This window comes from Nestor notabilis, unplaced genomic scaffold (genome assembly GCF_000696875.1).
Source record: "Nestor notabilis isolate BGI_N333 unplaced genomic scaffold, ASM69687v1 scaffold21579, whole genome shotgun sequence".
In the NCBI taxonomy this organism is placed as follows: domain Eukaryota; kingdom Metazoa; phylum Chordata; class Aves; order Psittaciformes; family Psittacidae; genus Nestor; species Nestor notabilis.
This window is the reverse complement of record NW_009942643.1, coordinates 399-17,522: the sequence shown is the minus strand read 5'-3', so window position 1 is coordinate 17,522 and position 17,124 is coordinate 399. Positions and strand designations below refer to the sequence as shown.

General features: G+C 40.7%; 1 protein-coding gene across 1 annotated transcript in view; it reads left to right on the top strand.

The window, feature by feature from the left end:
* The window catches only part of PKD1L2 (polycystic kidney disease 1-like 2), a 41,980-nt gene extending 25,452 nt beyond the window's left edge, over positions 1–16,528 (top strand). The window contains exons 26-44 of the mRNA XM_010021505.1: positions 188–289; positions 507–685; positions 1,039–1,185; positions 1,694–1,893; positions 2,014–2,240; positions 2,779–2,992; positions 3,969–4,182; positions 4,730–4,949; positions 5,392–5,488; positions 6,883–7,023; positions 7,667–7,852; positions 8,639–8,966; positions 9,429–9,562; positions 10,445–10,572; positions 10,922–11,082; positions 12,614–12,824; positions 14,122–14,223; positions 15,374–15,505; positions 16,403–16,528. Coding sequence (XP_010019807.1) covers positions 188–289; positions 507–685; positions 1,039–1,185; positions 1,694–1,893; positions 2,014–2,240; positions 2,779–2,992; positions 3,969–4,182; positions 4,730–4,949; positions 5,392–5,488; positions 6,883–7,023; positions 7,667–7,852; positions 8,639–8,966; positions 9,429–9,562; positions 10,445–10,572; positions 10,922–11,082; positions 12,614–12,824; positions 14,122–14,223; positions 15,374–15,505; positions 16,403–16,528 — 3,249 coding nt within the window. The remainder of the gene's footprint in view (positions 1–187; positions 290–506; positions 686–1,038; positions 1,186–1,693; positions 1,894–2,013; positions 2,241–2,778; positions 2,993–3,968; positions 4,183–4,729; positions 4,950–5,391; positions 5,489–6,882; positions 7,024–7,666; positions 7,853–8,638; positions 8,967–9,428; positions 9,563–10,444; positions 10,573–10,921; positions 11,083–12,613; positions 12,825–14,121; positions 14,224–15,373; positions 15,506–16,402) is intronic.
* Positions 16,529–17,124: the final 596 nt, after the last annotated feature.

Here is a 17,124-nt window from a genome sequence, read left to right as displayed (position 1 = left end):
GCCAATTCCCACTTTGTCTAGCCTGTTTTAATAGGAAGTCTTCAATGAGTCCTGCTCCCTTCCCTATAATTCTGTTTACTAGTAAGTACACGCATTGTTCACAAGATGACAAACTCCTATGCACAGCTTTAAGGAATCCATACTTACAGAAGAGCTAACACACCGCTCGTATTGTGTCACACTGCAGGTGAAAATCACAGTACTGGAAGACAACGACCCCTTTGCTCAGTATCGTTATCTTGTGACAGTTTTTACAGGACACCGCCGTGGGGCAGCCACAACCTCCAAGGTATCGGTGGCACTGTGTGTGGTAAGACAGTTTAGGCACTCATTTAGAGAACTGGATGAATAATGGAGAACCTGAGGCTGTTAAACAGGACAGCTCAAATGGAATGTCTAATCCAGAAAACCCTTAGATTTGATGAAAACAGGAAGGGCATGCCAGAGGAATAATCATACACAGAATCCAGCTGTGCAAGTCCTCATTTTGCCATCTTATTATCCAGGTGACTCTTACCCTCTATGGACTGGAAGGAGAGAGTGAGCCACACCATCTAACTGATCCTGATACACCAGTCTTTGAACGTGGAGGAGTGGATGTTTTCCTGCTCTGTACCTTCTTCCCTCTTGGGGAACTAGAGAGTATTAGACTGTGGCATGATAATTCAGGGGACAGTCCATCCTGGTAAGTGGAGACCTGGAGATCTTGGTAAGTAAAGATCCACAAGTAATTTTTTATAATGACAACAGTTTCCTTCTTTAGCACTTGATAATTATAATTTCTACAGTTCTAGAAAGGAAAGAAGTGTTAGTTTCTCATTTTTGGAGATGAACAAATCAAACCATAATCTAAACTGCAGGACCAGGAGTGCTTTCCATATCCTGGGTCCAAACAGGATGGGATGTGTTCTGTGCCTTACAGTTTAGACACAACCTAAGAAGCCGAAGACTAGAATTTGTCCTCCACAGTCCTGTTGAGTTCTGAATTTCACACCACTCAGTTACAGGTGAATGTGCCCTGTATGTTTCTTCCAACAGGTACGTGAATCGAGTATTGGTCCATGATCTGGCATGCGATCAGAAATGGTACTTCCTCTGTAACTCTTGGCTAGCTGTTGATATTGGAGAATGTGTCCTAGATAAAGTGTTCCCAGTGGCTACAGAACAGGACATGAAACAGTTCAGGTACCTTTTATTTTATGTACTTTTTCTTAACTCTTGATAGCAATCAGTCTAGAAAAGCAAGTATGCAAAAAAGATCACACTCTAGACAAAAATGAAAACAAGGGAGGTCTTTCCTTTGGCCTCAAAGGGCTCTGGACAAGGAAAGAGGAAGTATGGTTAAGTAAGACTAATTGTTACCCTAACAGTAATACCACACAGGAAATACTGGTGTTAAAAGATAATCTGACAAGACCTACAGAAACACATCTTCTCTTATACATAGTTTCCCTAACAATTTATATAAAACTGCTCATGATTAGCTTATCCTCCACAGTGAGGCCAGAAGGAAAGGACATAAGTAGCTATGACCATTCGACAAAAATTAAGTCATGATATTTGGTAATTTCTCATAGTTATTATTTCTTCTAATAGTGTCTAGAAGCATGAACAGGTCAGGACCCTGAACTAGTGCATTATTCTTCCTCCTCCTTTCTAAGTATCCATTTGATTTCCCTCTCCTCCTTCCCAGCAATCTGTTTTTCATGAAGACCTCCAAGGGTTTCCAGGACGGGCACATCTGGTACTCAGTTTTCAGCCGCTCCCCACGCAGCTCCTTCACACGGGCCCAGCGTGTGTCATGTTGCTTCTCACTGCTACTCTGCACCATGCTGACCAGCATCATGTTCTGGGGAGTGCCAAAGGACCCAGCTGAGCAGAAAATGGATTTGGGTAACAACCCTCAGCATTGTTTGGGCAGGGAAATAAAGGCAGCAGAATCCGGAGGCAGGACAGTTGTACAGACGGGTCCTGGCATAACTTTTACTCCTTCCCTCTGTTTGATCTTGACAGGAAAGATCGAGTTCACATGGCAGGAAGTGATGATTGGCTTTGAGAGCTCCCTCCTCATGTTCCCCATCAACCTGCTCATTGTGCAGATCTTCAGGAACGTACGACCCCGGCCAGCCATGCAGGGAAGAGAGAAAAAGCTGGGAAAGAATGGACGGGTGTCCCCAAGCCTACCTCCCACCCCACAGGTCAACCCGGCTGGCTGGCTCACTCCAGAGGCTGTGATGAAGGCAAGTCCTTGTGGCTGCTCCCCACAGAGTCCTGCACTGCCCTCTGGTGCCCTGCACCACCCGACATCCCCAGTTTAACAGCAGAAATCTTCCATCAGATGCCCTTCAGCTTGTCTGAAGCGAAAAGCCAATCATGCACTGGTGGTGCAAAGCCCTTATTTACCCATCCACATGAACTCCCCGGCTTCATTAAGATCTGCCTATTCACATTCCAGCCCTGACACAATTATTATGTGCAATCAACATCACTGTATTCAGGGGTTAAAGCAAACATTAAGCAAGACAGTGGAGAAAAAAGGTATCAGAGATCCCATCTTTCTCATCTTAGGTCCTCAGGCAGGTAAGCTGTATTTTTGAATGCTGTCTTGCTGTACTCATTGAACTCTGCCTGTCACATCCAGCTCTGTAGGGCTGCTATCCCTATCCATTCCAGAGATTTGAGCAATTGGTGGAGCTCCCAGCCAGCAGTGCCTTCAGATCACATCAGTTTAAGTCACTGCAGCCAGACTTACTGCTGTGTTGCTGCTGTCTTTTCTAGGACATAAGAAGAATTGCCAACTCACTCTGTAAAGCCCTGAAGGCTCCATCTCTCACTTCAGTATCAGATCTTGGAAAATCAACTAACATCAACACACTTTTGGCATTGGTTGAGGACATCATCTGCCAGCAGAACAGAGCTAGGCAAGAGTTTTATGATGAGAGCAAGAAGGATGACCCTATAATTGTCACATTAGGTGCTATGGATGTACAAGGTAATCAACACAATGTGAAATGCCTGCTGAAACCTTTGTAGTGAAAATGATGGTAATGCTGGATGTCATGACCCAAGTTCTTCTTACATTCTGACTCAAAGGCAAATACAGAATCAAAGAATAGCTGACGTTGGAAGGGATCTCTGGAGATTGTTAAGTCCACTGCCCTGCTCAGAGCAGGGTCAGCTGGAGAAGGTTGCCCAGTCAGATGTTTAATATCTCCAAGGACGGTGGCTTCATAAATTCCTTGAGCAACCTACTCCAGTGTCCAAGAGCCCTCACAATATGGAAGTTTTTCCTTATGTTCAGACAGATTTTCTCAAGTTTTGAGTTGTGCTCATTGTCCTTGTCCTTTCACTGTGCACCACTGAGTGCCCAACTGAGTAGATGCTAAAATCTCTGTTCCTATGCTGTAGAATTACACGTTAGCTGCCAGTTTGTCTTGGGAGCAGGATCAGAATCTAATAGCATAAAGACTCACAAATATCATTTGTTTCACAGTCTTTTTGTCCTATCCTTTTTTTTTCTTGTCCTTGTGCTGTTGTTCCTTTCAGTCTGACTGTCAACTTATGCGTTCATTTATTTACAACTAAACAAGAATATGTGAGTCAACAATCCCACTGATTTCATTAAGACTCATATTTGGCTTTTCCAATGAGCATAACAAGCTACTGATTGAATGGGTGAACTATGAACAAATTAACACTTGATCTTATCTGATTTCTCTGTTAAGGTGTAGGATCTCTGTCTAACTAAGTTGCCTTCTGGCAATGCTTCCAGCCCATTCCAGCAGAAAAGAATTAAGGTCTAGTACTAAAGCTGCTTTTACATGTTACTTCAAACATTACTCTTCACTTTGTTACATTTATAATCTTGAGCTCCAATTCTGCTACTCTTTGTACTGAACAGTTATTTTAATCTAGGAATAGCTATGCTGATTTTCTTTTAAAATAAAGAAATAATTCTTGGCCTGCAGAGAAAACAAGAAGCCGAACTCCAGAGAAGGGAATGTGTGAGCAACTGAAATCCAGTGGTTACAGCCACTGCTTGTACATGCAACTCCAGCATGTAGAGATGGAGCTGGAATTACTGGGGGCCCATAAATTTCAGATGCCTCAGAGTTACACACAAGCTGTTCATCAGGTTCAGCACATGAAGAACCTCCTGGAGAGCCAGATCTGCTCATCAGCATCCATCAGTGAGAGGTAACCTAGTTCTTATCTCGTTCTTGGAATAAGTAAAGTCAGGTTGTAAATTCAAAAGGATGATGGAGCCCAAATAATTTCTCCTTAGTATGTGCTAGATAACCATTTTTATAGCTGTAGAAACATGTTTTACTATTATACTATTGTAGGAGCAACAAAGAGATGTCGATGCACTGTGTACTGCACACAAAGCAATAATGACACATTTTTCCTCCAAAATGGAATGTTAAAATACAACGCCACATGATACTAAAGGGCTGGGATAGGGTTAGGATTAGGGTTAGGGATATTCAGTAAGCTCCAAAGTCTCAGTAGTCTCTTAAAATGTCTGGATAAAGACAAATTAATAAGTCTAAATTAATAAGTAGACCAAAGTATTTCAGTGAAATACAGTAATTAAGCTGAAAGTATTGAAAACAATAGCACTAAATATATCTCTGGTTGTTAGATGGTGATCACAAGAGACTTTTGCTTCTTTTCCACTGCAAACTTATTTTTTCTCTTCTGGTTGACTCTCAAGGTTGTCCCTTACTCCAAGCTCCTCCAGTGATGGCAAGAAAAGTTCTTCTTCCAAAGGGCTGCCCTGGTGGTTTGTGTTCATTGCTTGGTTCCTTGTTGCAGCCACCAGTGGTGTATCTGGGTTCTTTACCATGCTCTATGGGCTGCATTATGGCAAGGAGAACTCCATCAAATGGCTGATCTCCATGGCCATCTCCTTCTTGGAAAGTCTTTTCATCACACAGCCCTTAAAGGTGAGTTCCTCAGAAACAAAACCATTGGCCATTCTATCTATCTTTCAGGAAGACAAGTGTTCTAAAGAACCACAGGATTTAACATGTAAAATGAGAAGTCTTTGCCCTTAAAACAAGAGCTAGCAGAGGGGTTAGAGGGGTCTGTTGTTTTTTGCTGATATTAATTCCATTAGTTTCATCTCCCTTGTTTTGTCAGAGTTTAAAAGGCAATGAGGTTTCTGATGAGGGACAATCTCTAATACGGCAAAGTCAGTTTAGCTGATGGACCCCAGCACTGTGCACTGTTCTCTGGCTTATCAGCTTCAACTGCGTGAGTTTAACAAAGCCAAAGAACAACACAATTGTTCTCCTGCAGTGTCTGGATCCAAAGGGATCCAGGTCAAAGACTGAGCTTCTTCATATGAAATGGGCATATGTTGAGTCTATAGCCAATTCTTTCCAGGTGCTGGGATTTGCTGCTTTCTTTGCTCTGGTTCTGAAGAAGGTGGAACATGAGGATGAAGAAAACACAGCTATTGATGGGCCTTTAGCTGCACCAGGTAACTGCTTATAAACTGAGAAATTACTAAAGGGAGTGTTCAGCAAGCTTTTGGGATACTTTATGCACAAATATGTGACTTGGTTCAACTGAGAACTACACCATTTGTCTTTATATACCTCAATCTTATCTGACAAGGTCAGCAGAAATCACTAAATCCACAGGAGTTGTGATTTTTATATGCCTACCTATTAGCGTTCCCAAGATCAACACGGAAGTGGAGACAAACCTAAATAACTAGTTTTGTGTCAGTTGAAGAACATACAAAGAACATATCCATACCATTGTATGCTGGATAAATCTTGCAGAACACTTAATGGAAGAGACCACAAGGTGAAAAAGATATAAGAAAAGAAGTTCTGGATCAAAAGAATAATATCTCCTTGTTTATCCTTTTACTGCTGCAAATGCATATATACATGCACAATCTCTCCTCGCCCTGTTGTGAGATTGCCCCTGTTAGTAGAGGACATACTTGCTGCTAGGATATCCAGCTCCTTCCTTCCCTACATCCCTGGCTTGCCTATGTCCAGAAAAAAATATTCTCCTATATTGATTCATACTAGATCAAGAATTGTAAAAGAGGATAGTAAATCACTTTTCAGTCCATCAATGTTCAAGTAACATCTAGAAAAGAAAATAATAAAATGTGACAAACTGACTGAAGCTATTATAATAAAATGAATGAATCAGTGCTATTAGTATGCAGTCACCATGCGTAAATATTTTAGCTCTCACATCAGATGTAAGAAAAATCAGATATACAAGGAGGCTTGTTTTAGTTCTGTACAGACATCTCAGTATTCATGGCATGGCTTGCAACAGAACCTGTAACTATTCCACAACCTAGTGAAAATAAACACATGATGCAGCACAAAATACACTCTTCAGATAGACTGGTAGATCTTTTTCTGGCAAGCATATCCAAAACTTCCTCTCAGGGATATTTCCCACCTCCTATAAGTCTTTTATGAAAGTTCTCAGTTTACATACTTTTCCACACGCACAACTATCTGTATTACTCCATTAAACTGAACAGTGGCTTCTCAATCATGTTTAAAAAAGCTGTCTCCAGCAGACAGGAGTCCTAGGGCACAGCAAAGAATCCTCACACATAGCTTCCTCCCTGATCAGCCTCAGGCTCTGAGCACATCACCTTCGGGGATGCTCAGCCTAGAAAGAGACTGGACTACACCTGGTCCTAAAGCTAACACACTGTGTTTGTGAGCTTCTTCCCTCGTGACTGTTTGCCTTACTATACTGTTTAAATCACATTCCCCGTCTTCATACGGGAATGTGTTAAATAGGAATGTTAACTTATAATGTTTAAAGAAGCAAAAAGCGGGACATAGACAGTCTGTTGACTAATTCCAGGGTTACTGCTCTCATTCACAGGGGATTCACACCCTCTCTTTGGAGCCCGACGGGACAGCAGAAGCAATATTTACCTGCCACCTCCTGTGGCTGATGTGGAGAAAATGAAAATCAGCTGCATGAAGGAGCAGAAAGCATTTGCCCTCATCAGAGAAATTCTAGGTATTAACCATATGTAGATGATCTTACTTTATTCATTGGTATTTTTACATCAGTGAAAATATTGTTCTCTTGGGTGAAAAAGTTTTGGCGTATCTTTAGCTTTCTTCCAGCCATTACAGTGTAGAGACAGGCTGTTCAGTGGTAACTGGAGCTGAAGGGAGGTGGGAATATTAGCTGGAGATGAAAGTGTGGCTAAGACTTGATTTTATGGTAAAGAAACACATTACATGTGAGGTTACAGAAGAGTTAGAAAGAGTAGAATGAGGAGGTCAACATTAAAAGAAGTTGAGATAAAAAAAACCCAGACAAAGGCCATCTTTCTAAAAGCAGATAGTACCCATAGATAATGATTATATTCCAGTTTTAGTTTCTCTAAAAACAATGGAAAAAAATACCTCAACCTTACTTGGCATAAACTTAGACTACTTGTGTTATTTAGAGCTGCCATTCCAAATGTGATATGCTTAAACTGAGTACGTTGAAGTACCTTATGTAAATTCATTATCACTGGTCAGCTAGAATCTAACAAAGCATCTCCTTAATCTAGTAAGTGATGACAGCAGTAACCATTCATGCAACCTATTCTGAACAGCAGTGTTAATTCTGAGCTCACGTGTATTGTCTCTTCTTGTCTTTTTTCCAGCCTATCTGGGGTTTTTATGGATGCTGTTACTGGTTGCCTATGGGCAAAGAGATCCCAATTCCTACTACTTAAACAAACACATTGAGAACAGCTTTACAGATGGATTCCATGATGTCTACAGTTATCAGGATTTTTTCACATGGGCAAACACTACCTTGGTCAAAAATCTTTATGGATCATATAAAGGTGCAGAGTCACATTGCTTCACTTCAGCTTGCCAGATTCTGAAATACTGCCTTTTATACATACCCCTAGCTTTCACATGCATATTAGACTGCAGAAAGAGACTGAGGCTAGTATGGATTCTTACAATTATGAATACTCATGGATTACAAAAACCCTACAGCTTGATGCCATGTTTAATGTGCTCTGATATTTTCCTTACATTTAATATAAACCAAAATAAAAAATTCTTCCCATAATTCAAAAAAAAAGAATGGCAGATGGGTGGCCTTATAAAGCTTTTCCTCAGGGGAGCTCTGTTCGCATCATGACTTAGGTCACTGTGAAGGCTAATTTTGCAATACCCCTGTGTTTCTCTAGGCATATCCAGTTACAAATATGACCCATTTTCCAGCTCATATATAAGAGTAAATATTGAAATACATTAGCAGAGCTGGTTTTGGACATGACAGGCACTGACCAACTATGGCCAAACGAACACTGTATACTGCTACTCTGCTGTGTGACTCGAAGCAAGTCCCTTTTCTCCTCCAGGCCTCACTTTCCTTCTGTATAAAATACAGATATGTAGTGATACTGACTTCTGTTACATATGGATGTAATCTAAGAACTCAGTTCAAATTAACACAAGGGCTTAATTTTCATTACTTACAGTACACTTGTTTACAGTGTTTTTCAGCAAAGAATCTATAGCAAAATATTAATGCATCAGTGAATCATGAATGAAATTAAGAAATATTAGTAATTGTGTCATATTGCCAGTGCTGCTCTTTTCCATCTCCTGTTTAGGATTCATTACAGATGGCAATTCCAAGCTGGTGGGTAGCGCTCGAATTCGCCAAGTAAGAGTGAAAGGAGACACCTGCCCTATCTCTCCCAAACTCCAGCATGTAATTCAGGAATGCCATGCTCCATATTCCATACAAACAGAAGATACATCAGTTTATGGGGAGCGCTGGAACGCTTCAGTTTTTGATAACTCCTCTGACTTGAGCTCAGCGTGGCATTATCAGAGTCAGTCCAAACTGAGAGGGCAGCCCACCTGGGGCAAACTTGCCATCTACAGGGGAGGGGGATACGTGATTCACCTGGGAACTGATCCTAAGAATGCTTCCAGGTACCACTTGTATTCCTGTAAATTAGTGTATCTGCTGTGGCATCAGTGATGTTCTTTACCCTATTCAAGATTCATTTCAGATTGCATCCTGAGTTTTCCTGCTGTGCATTGTGCTGAATATTGTAGATATTACTGTGGTGCCATCATTGTGGTTTATGTTTCTGTCATCTTGTTCCATGCTAGGTAACAACCAGGATCCCAAATCAGAACCTTTTCCGCCTAACTTGTATGAGTTAAATGATCAGACGCCCAAGGCATCTCAGGTTTAGCACTGGCCAATATCTGGTACCTGCTTCTCCAGAAGAGCCAAAAAGAAACCTATACTAATAGTACAAATATCCCCTATATCCAGACTTGACAGACCAGATGTCCCCTTGAACATCTTACCTCTATTTTACTCTTTCTCTCTGCAAACATACAAAACCCCCTATCTTCCATGTAATACTATACATTTTTCCGCAGAATTCTCCAGTACCTTTTCAACAACATCTGGCTAGACACCTTCACAAGAGCAGTGTTTGTTGAATTTACAGTCTACAATGCCAATGTGAACCTGTTCTGCATTGTAAGCCTGATGTTTGAAACCAATGCTTTAGGTGAGAACCTTTTCTAAGTTACACACTTCTGAAGACAGCAAGCAATGCGCCTACAGAGAATAGATTTACATGCTGTCAGTGTTTACCTACTTCTTTATTCAGTAAACAGAAGTGTTTTAATAAGTCTACTCATATCGGAATCAATACAAAATTTATAAGCCACTTAGGAAAATGTAGCATCACCTTAATACAGACCATAATGGAATATCTTACATTTCTTATGCTGCTGTCATCGTCTGATGAAGAAAACGTACTGAAATTTTGTTTCCAAAATTAACACAAGGAACAAGAAAAATCATGCTTACGAATCATTTCAGCTAATCAATACAAGATTAAGACAAAAAGTACAAATAACAGTTTGTCCTTTTTGTTCCAGAAGTCTTCTAATATATAGCTGTGTAATCATGTAATACATAACCTGGATACAACAAAGGAAATAGTGAAACTAGATTCTGGTTTGAAGGCCAAGCAAGACATTTAATCTGAGCAGTAGCCTGTTCCAGTATTGGAAAATGCCCAAACCAGACCACAAATCTGAGCCCATTTTCTTTTGAGAATGAGATTCAGATTTACATCTCCAGTTTCTCCTCACTTCTGCATTTGTAGTACAATCCAAACTCAGCCCTCCTGGGACTGGTGTCATACAAGAGAGAAACAGCACTCTAAAAGCTATCGACTGAAATTCTTATTTGAGGTAAATTTCAAAGAGCACTTACAAGGCTACTCACATCATCAAGACTGAATCTTAGTTTGGTGGTTGGATTCAGACTCACATTGATGTGAATGTAAACGCAAAAGTCTTACTGATGAACTGAGCTGTCTGAATGAAACCAGAAAGATGTAATTAACAGAGCACCAAGGTGAACATTGCTTGTTTTTTAGGGGCCTTCTTCACAAGCGCAGAGCTGCAAAGTGTCCGGCTTTACCCATACACCAACAGTCTCCACATCTTTGTTGTTGCGGCAGAAGTAATTTATTTCCTCTTTATTGTGTACTACATGATCGTACAGGTGAGGCCAAATAGACAGGTCAGCTGACAGCACCATCTCATGTCTGGTTTTGATTTCACTTATAAAAACTTTAAGATTGTACTTGATTTCAGGAGTGCTGCTGCTGACCTGCTTCAGTGGAAGTGAAGTCTTGACTTCAGTGGAAGATTGAATCATACACTGTATCTGTATTAAATAATAGGAAGGCAACACTATTTGGATGGAATGGTTCTTTTGAGAAAGAGAACGAAAAAATAGTGCAAAATGTAGCTTTAGTGAAGTGCTTTATCGCAGAGGGGATAGACCTGCAGAGATGTCTTGGATGATACAGAGGCACAAAACTCAAATAGTAAACGTGTTCTTTTCACAGGGAAAACTGATGAAGACTCAGAGATGGAAATACTACCAGAGCAAGTGGAATCTGCTGGAGATGGCCATCATACTGATTAGCTGGAGTGCTCTGTCAGTATTTGTGAAGCGGACAATCCTTGGGACCCGAGACATCAGCTACTACCAGGAACACAAAGAGGAGTAAGTACTAAGGCTATCTAGTGCAACCTTTGTTGGTGCTACTTATGTAGAAGCAAGTCTCTTTTTCCTCTTCCCAGACAGCAGCTTGTCTTTGCTAGGTAATGCTACCCCATATGGCTGTATTCATGAAGCATGTCAGTATTTCTGGGCTTAAATGCGTGTCAGCAACAGGAGTTTCTTCTGATACTGCTCTAATAAAATCCAGCAGACTTGAGCACCAAGTTCCTTAGCTTAGCTGCTAGTTCCCTACCTATCTGCATCGCCCTCTTCTGAACCAACAATTGCTTAGAAGGCAGTAACATCTGTTAAAAAATGGTCACCACAGGAAATAGATGACAGAATCACAGGATAATTTAGGAAGGATATGACCTCTGTGGGTCATTGCTCCAACTCGCTTCTGTGGTGTTAGATCAGGTTGCTCAAGGCCTTGTTTGGTTGAACTTTGGGTATGTCCAAGGACAGAGATTCCACAGCCTCCTTGAACTCCCGTTCCAGTGCTGAACCACTCTCACCATGGGGGAAAAAAAACCCACAAACATGTTTTTTTCTCATGTCCAGCTGGAATTCCTCTTGCTGCAGCTTGTGGCTGTTGTCTCTTGTCTTTTCATTGTGCATCCTCTTTATAACCACTGACTATATAAGTTAGAGACGGCTGACTGCAGTCAGAGGCCTTAGCTTTCTTTCCTCCAGGCTGAACAAGCCCAGCTCCCACATCCTTCTCTTGTGTGTCCTGCACCCTGACTCCCAACCATGCCGGTGGCACTCCACTGGACTCAATGTCCTCCTTGCACTGGGGAGCCCAAAACTGGACTCAATATTCCATATGCAGCCTCACAAGCACTGAATGAAAGAACAAACACTTCCCTTAACTGCTGCGTTCTTGCCAGTGATTATATGGGTATAGGTCATGTCCTGTATTAGCGTACAGCCTTTATAAAAGCTTTTTGTGGTCACCTCTGTTGTAAATAAAATTGTAAGCAAAATGTGCTACCTTTATGAAGGTCACATAAGTATTACCAAGCTTTTTTTCAGCTAACACTAAGACTTGACTTGCCTCAGTCACAGATCACAGTTCTGCTCTCCAGTCTTTTACTTCTTACCTTACAGTACCTTCTCACACAACTGGTTGGAAATTGGCTAATCCTGTCACAGCTAGTGCATCCTGCTAGCTGCACAGCACCATCCTCTCAACTATACATGCACAGAAGAACCTATCTTTCTGAAAGTCAGAATTTTTATAGTAAGCTTGCATTAGCTGGCTTTAAACTGTGACTTGCTAAAAATGAGCAGTACTAAAAATGAGCCTAAGCACTTTCTCAGCTCTGGCTAACACTGATAAAAAACTCTGCCATGTATAACAGCTTTTTGTGTGTACACAGCAGGAAGTACAGATGGGAACACTGAAGCAGGAACTCAAGTTAGCTCTCCACTGGAAACCAGGACAGAGTGACTGGATTTTCCGGCATACTCATTCATGCACTTAAAGGCTTCTGTGTGCACAGTCTACTACATCTTTTCTTTTTTCTACCAGCTGCGTAAGCTTCAATGAAACAGCAAGAGCCGATGCAATTCTTGGCTACCTGATTGCATTCCTAGTGCTTCTCTCCACAGTGAAACTGTGGCATCTCCTGAGGCTCAACCCTAAGCTAAACATGATCACTTCAACTCTAAGGAGGGCATGGGGTGATATCTCTGGATTCATCACTGTTATTGCAATCATGTTCCTCGCCTATTCCATTGCTGTGAGTACCACTGTGGTTTCTGTTGTTTGCAGTTTGCATCCATGTGCTGTCAAGTAAAACTAATTATTTCTTAATTGTGAAAGCAACATAGCTTTGAAATTTAAAACTGAAAAAAGCTGCCTATCTACATCTTAGATTAGCAGCTTGGAGCCCAATTCTTTAGTACACAAACCAAACACTGAGATGAAAAAATGGATTATCTGTGTGTAATAGGTGTGACAAAAAAGAAAGTACAGGAAAAATTTTCTGGATAAAGCTTAAACTGGGGAGAGTGCAGCAAATGCCATTTTCTGTCTGGCTAGTTTTTAAGTGGGAAATAATTATTTTTCTGCCTGTTTCAGGAATACTTATTATGCAAATAAAAATATATTTTAATTCTAACAAGATTAAAGAATTATTGGACTGCAGCTGTTTATGTATATTTACTGGTTTTAGCTGAAATGTTTTGCGTAAATGTTCTGGCAGAGTGACGGGAGAAATTCAGCACATCTCAATTGCAAAATCCCTGGAAATGTGGAAATCCTCTGACCCAAACCCAAACTGTCCTGTAAAGGGCATTCCTGTGACAAATGGGACCTGCTGCAGCCTCACGCTGCCTGACTTCACATTCCTCATATGTCCCTCCAGCACTGACACTTTAGCAGCTGAATAGCTTTAGGCACTGGTGTGGCCACAGGTGAAGTAAGTGATCAGATCAGTTCCACGGCAAAGCCTGTTGTCACATCATGCAAGTGATGGAGCTGTGAAAGAAAGAGGCAAAGGGATGGAGAAATGGTGAGATTGCATCAGCCTCCATTTAGATCAGACACAACAGGCCCACAAATTTAGAAAACAGCACCTTGATTACTGAGCAAACAAGGAGGTTGCCTATTTGGAAGGATCTATGCACTGAAAGGCAAGTGTTCATGACTACGATTAATTTGGTCAATCATGCAGGGATAAGTCTGCTCCATGGAGGTGGGCTAAAACATGACATGTTTTGTCATGTATTTGCATATTTTTTACATATCTAGTGGCTGAGCAGATACAAGACATTCTCATATCCATGATAAAAGGTCTTACAGCTAAACATATTCAGGATGTGTAAACACAGTTCTTAGTTCTAGATTAGCCTTTTTCTGTGACCTTATCTGGTGTTTCACCCGTTTGTAAACAAACAAAAAACCCCAAACCACAAAAAAAGCTTCATGGCTCTGATGACAAGCTGGGAGGGCTTTCTCTGCATACAGCAATCATTAGCTGATTTTGCAGCAAGGACTCTGACTGTGACACAAGATATGCCTTCTTCCCTCTGCAGACAAACTTAATATTTGGCTGGAAGCTCTCCTCTTACAAAACTCTCTTTGATTCAGCAGAGACCATGGTCAGTCTTCAGCTGGGAATCTTCAACTATGAGGAGGTATCACCTCTAATTTTCAAAGTTTATCACTGTATAATTGGCATCTCAGCTATCAAATATGCTTTGACCCAGCAAATAGAAAGACTTTCAGTCAGTGCTAGAAATTAATCTAATTTTGGAAGCTCCACAGCTTCCTAAAGCAGACACTTTATCTCATCAAGAAAAAGACCCCAAGTGAAATACATCTCACATCCCATTCTGACCATCGGTCTCAGGCTCAGAATGATCAGACTCAGAACAAACCTTGCAGTGAGAAAAGTGCTCACATTTTAACTAGATATGTTACTTATTGATTACAGAGCTTTTAAGCAACTTCCTTAGAAAGCTACAGACAGAAATGAACACACACCCATCAGCTTCCTCAGAAAGGCAAAGCCTTCCACAAGGCAACTTTACATTACGTTTGTTTTTATTATTCTTGAACTTTTCATTCAGTTCTTTCAAATACTACAATATCCTTCGAACAGCTCTTTGTGGATTAAGCCAGTTCACAGACATGTCTGACTCCGAAGTAATCCTTGGTAGATGTTTTTGTGTCACAGATAGAACAAGGTATGGGTAGCTCTGAAGATCAGTAATCAGAGAGAGTTTTTCACATGTTCATCCCACTGATGTTGTTAATAGAATCACAGAATCATAGAATAGAATAGAATCATAGACAAAATATATTCCTAGGATATAGCTTACATGAGAATTGTAGGTTTTTATTTTCAGACAACCCTTAGTTTATGTCTGTGACAGTCTGACTGGGCTTCTTTGTAAAGGATATAATAAAATAAAAGCATGCAGAGATTTCATCTATACTTTGAAAGCTGAGGCATGATGGAGCTGTTCTATGCATAAACAGGTCTCCAGGCTTGTCAATGTTCATGTGAAATTTTCATACCATTACAATCAAATCCAAATACCTTAAAAAACCCCAAAGACTACCCATATTCATATATCATAGATACAAAATTTTCTATCATCTTTGTACTATATCAACATATGAAAGTGACTAGAAAATGTATATACGTTATATAACATAATTTATTAGCCACAAAGATTTTCAAAGAGACAAACTCCTTACTGTGTCTTAACTGCTTGTATGTATGCTTTTTTGTTTATTTTTACAATCAAAATATGACGTCTTACATTATGAATACTACAGGTCTTGGACTACAATCCAGTTTTAGGCTCCTTCTTAATTGGATCCTGCATAATTTTCATGACATTTGTGGTATTGAATCTGTTCATTTCGGTGATTCTGGTTGCTTTCAGTGAGGAGCAGAAGCACTACCAGGTATGTTCATCTATGCTCTTCCTTTGTGTTTAACAATTCTTGCACAGTGCTTACTCATGATTTAGGTGTTCCACCATCTGATGAAACCCATGTAAACTCAGCCGAACTCTTAAGAAGTTACTCATTTACTCATAAAGCACACTTCGGATTTTCCAGATTTATGCTGTCCATTCCTGTTCAGACAAATCCCTGTTCAGATTCAGCACAAGATCTGATTTGTTCACTTACTAAATCCAGCAAAAGTCTTAAGACTTGCGCCTGGCCCCATTGAAATCAGTGCCAAAACACACATCAAAGTCCATGAGGACTTTACAGCTCCTTTAAAAATGTCTCTGTGAGTGCCTGACCCATGCAAGCTATTGGCAGCACGGTGTGAAATCCAGTTTAGCACTCCAGTACTGTCCAAAATTCCTCTATGTTTTAAATAAAGTCAAGGGAGATGAAAACAACGTATATGGTCAATAAAAAACAAGATATATTTAGTTTTTCTCATTTACTTTATCTAGAAATGGAGGGTGGCTCATCGTATGTATGTACCACCAGCTGCATGGTAGCCGGCAAGGGAGCTCCGGGCTCCTGTAACCACACTTCCATGGGCTTTGACAGAGCCCAAACTTCCACACCCATGTTCACAGAATCATAGAACAGGAGGATGGAAGGGACCTCAAGGATCATCTGGTCCATCTGTGACTTTTGTCTTGATAGAAATATTGGCATGATGTTTCGCTTTGGCAGTTCCTCATTGTCATGGTGTTACTCCTGCTCCTCTTTGAGTGAAAGCTGGTTTATCTCACCTCAAATAGTGATTTGCTCTTATGACATTTTCCGGCTTCAGCAGAGCCTGTATCCACTTCTGGTCTATGCACCCAAGTAACTTATACCTTGCTGTTATTTCAGGCTTCAGAAGAAGAGGAGATTGTTGATCTAATGCTAATGAAACTTTTCAGTTTCTTCGGGATTAAATGCAAGAAGGAAGAGACGCCAGTCACAACCAACTGGAACAACCTGCCAATGATTAAATAATAACCACATCAAAAAGTCACTTTGTGAGGGTGAACGATTTACTTTTTAACTACCAGCTGCAGTGGCTTGACTTAGATTGATCTGTATAATTCGTTAAGAACTCACCAACGAAGTTTAAGTTGACAAGCAGGTATCCTTTATTGCAGCACTGGGAGACACAGGGTCTATCTCCTCCTAATGTGTGTCTCGTTTAAGCATCAAACAGACCGTGATTACATTGCTGGTTAACATACCTATAGATGTCATACATATGCATTAGTTGTCAGAGAACTGTTCTATGTAATTCCACGCCTATTTCTGCATGCGCATAACAACGTGGTAGTGGTCTTTGGTGGTCGTTTTACTTCTTCCAACAACTTTCATCACTTGGCCGCTCCTTGAACCCTTGTTCTGGAAGCCTTTGAAACATGCACAGTAGGTAAATGCTTACACCAGCTTCATTAGTGTGGTAACACCACTGACATGAGCGAGTGATTTCTCCTTGTCCTTGTACTTACCAGTTAACTTCGCTACAGCACCTCCTGAACATCTGCTGGTTTTAGACACTCTTTAGCTACAGTCCTGTTTTGGCTACAATAAATTTTGTCTGAAGGTCA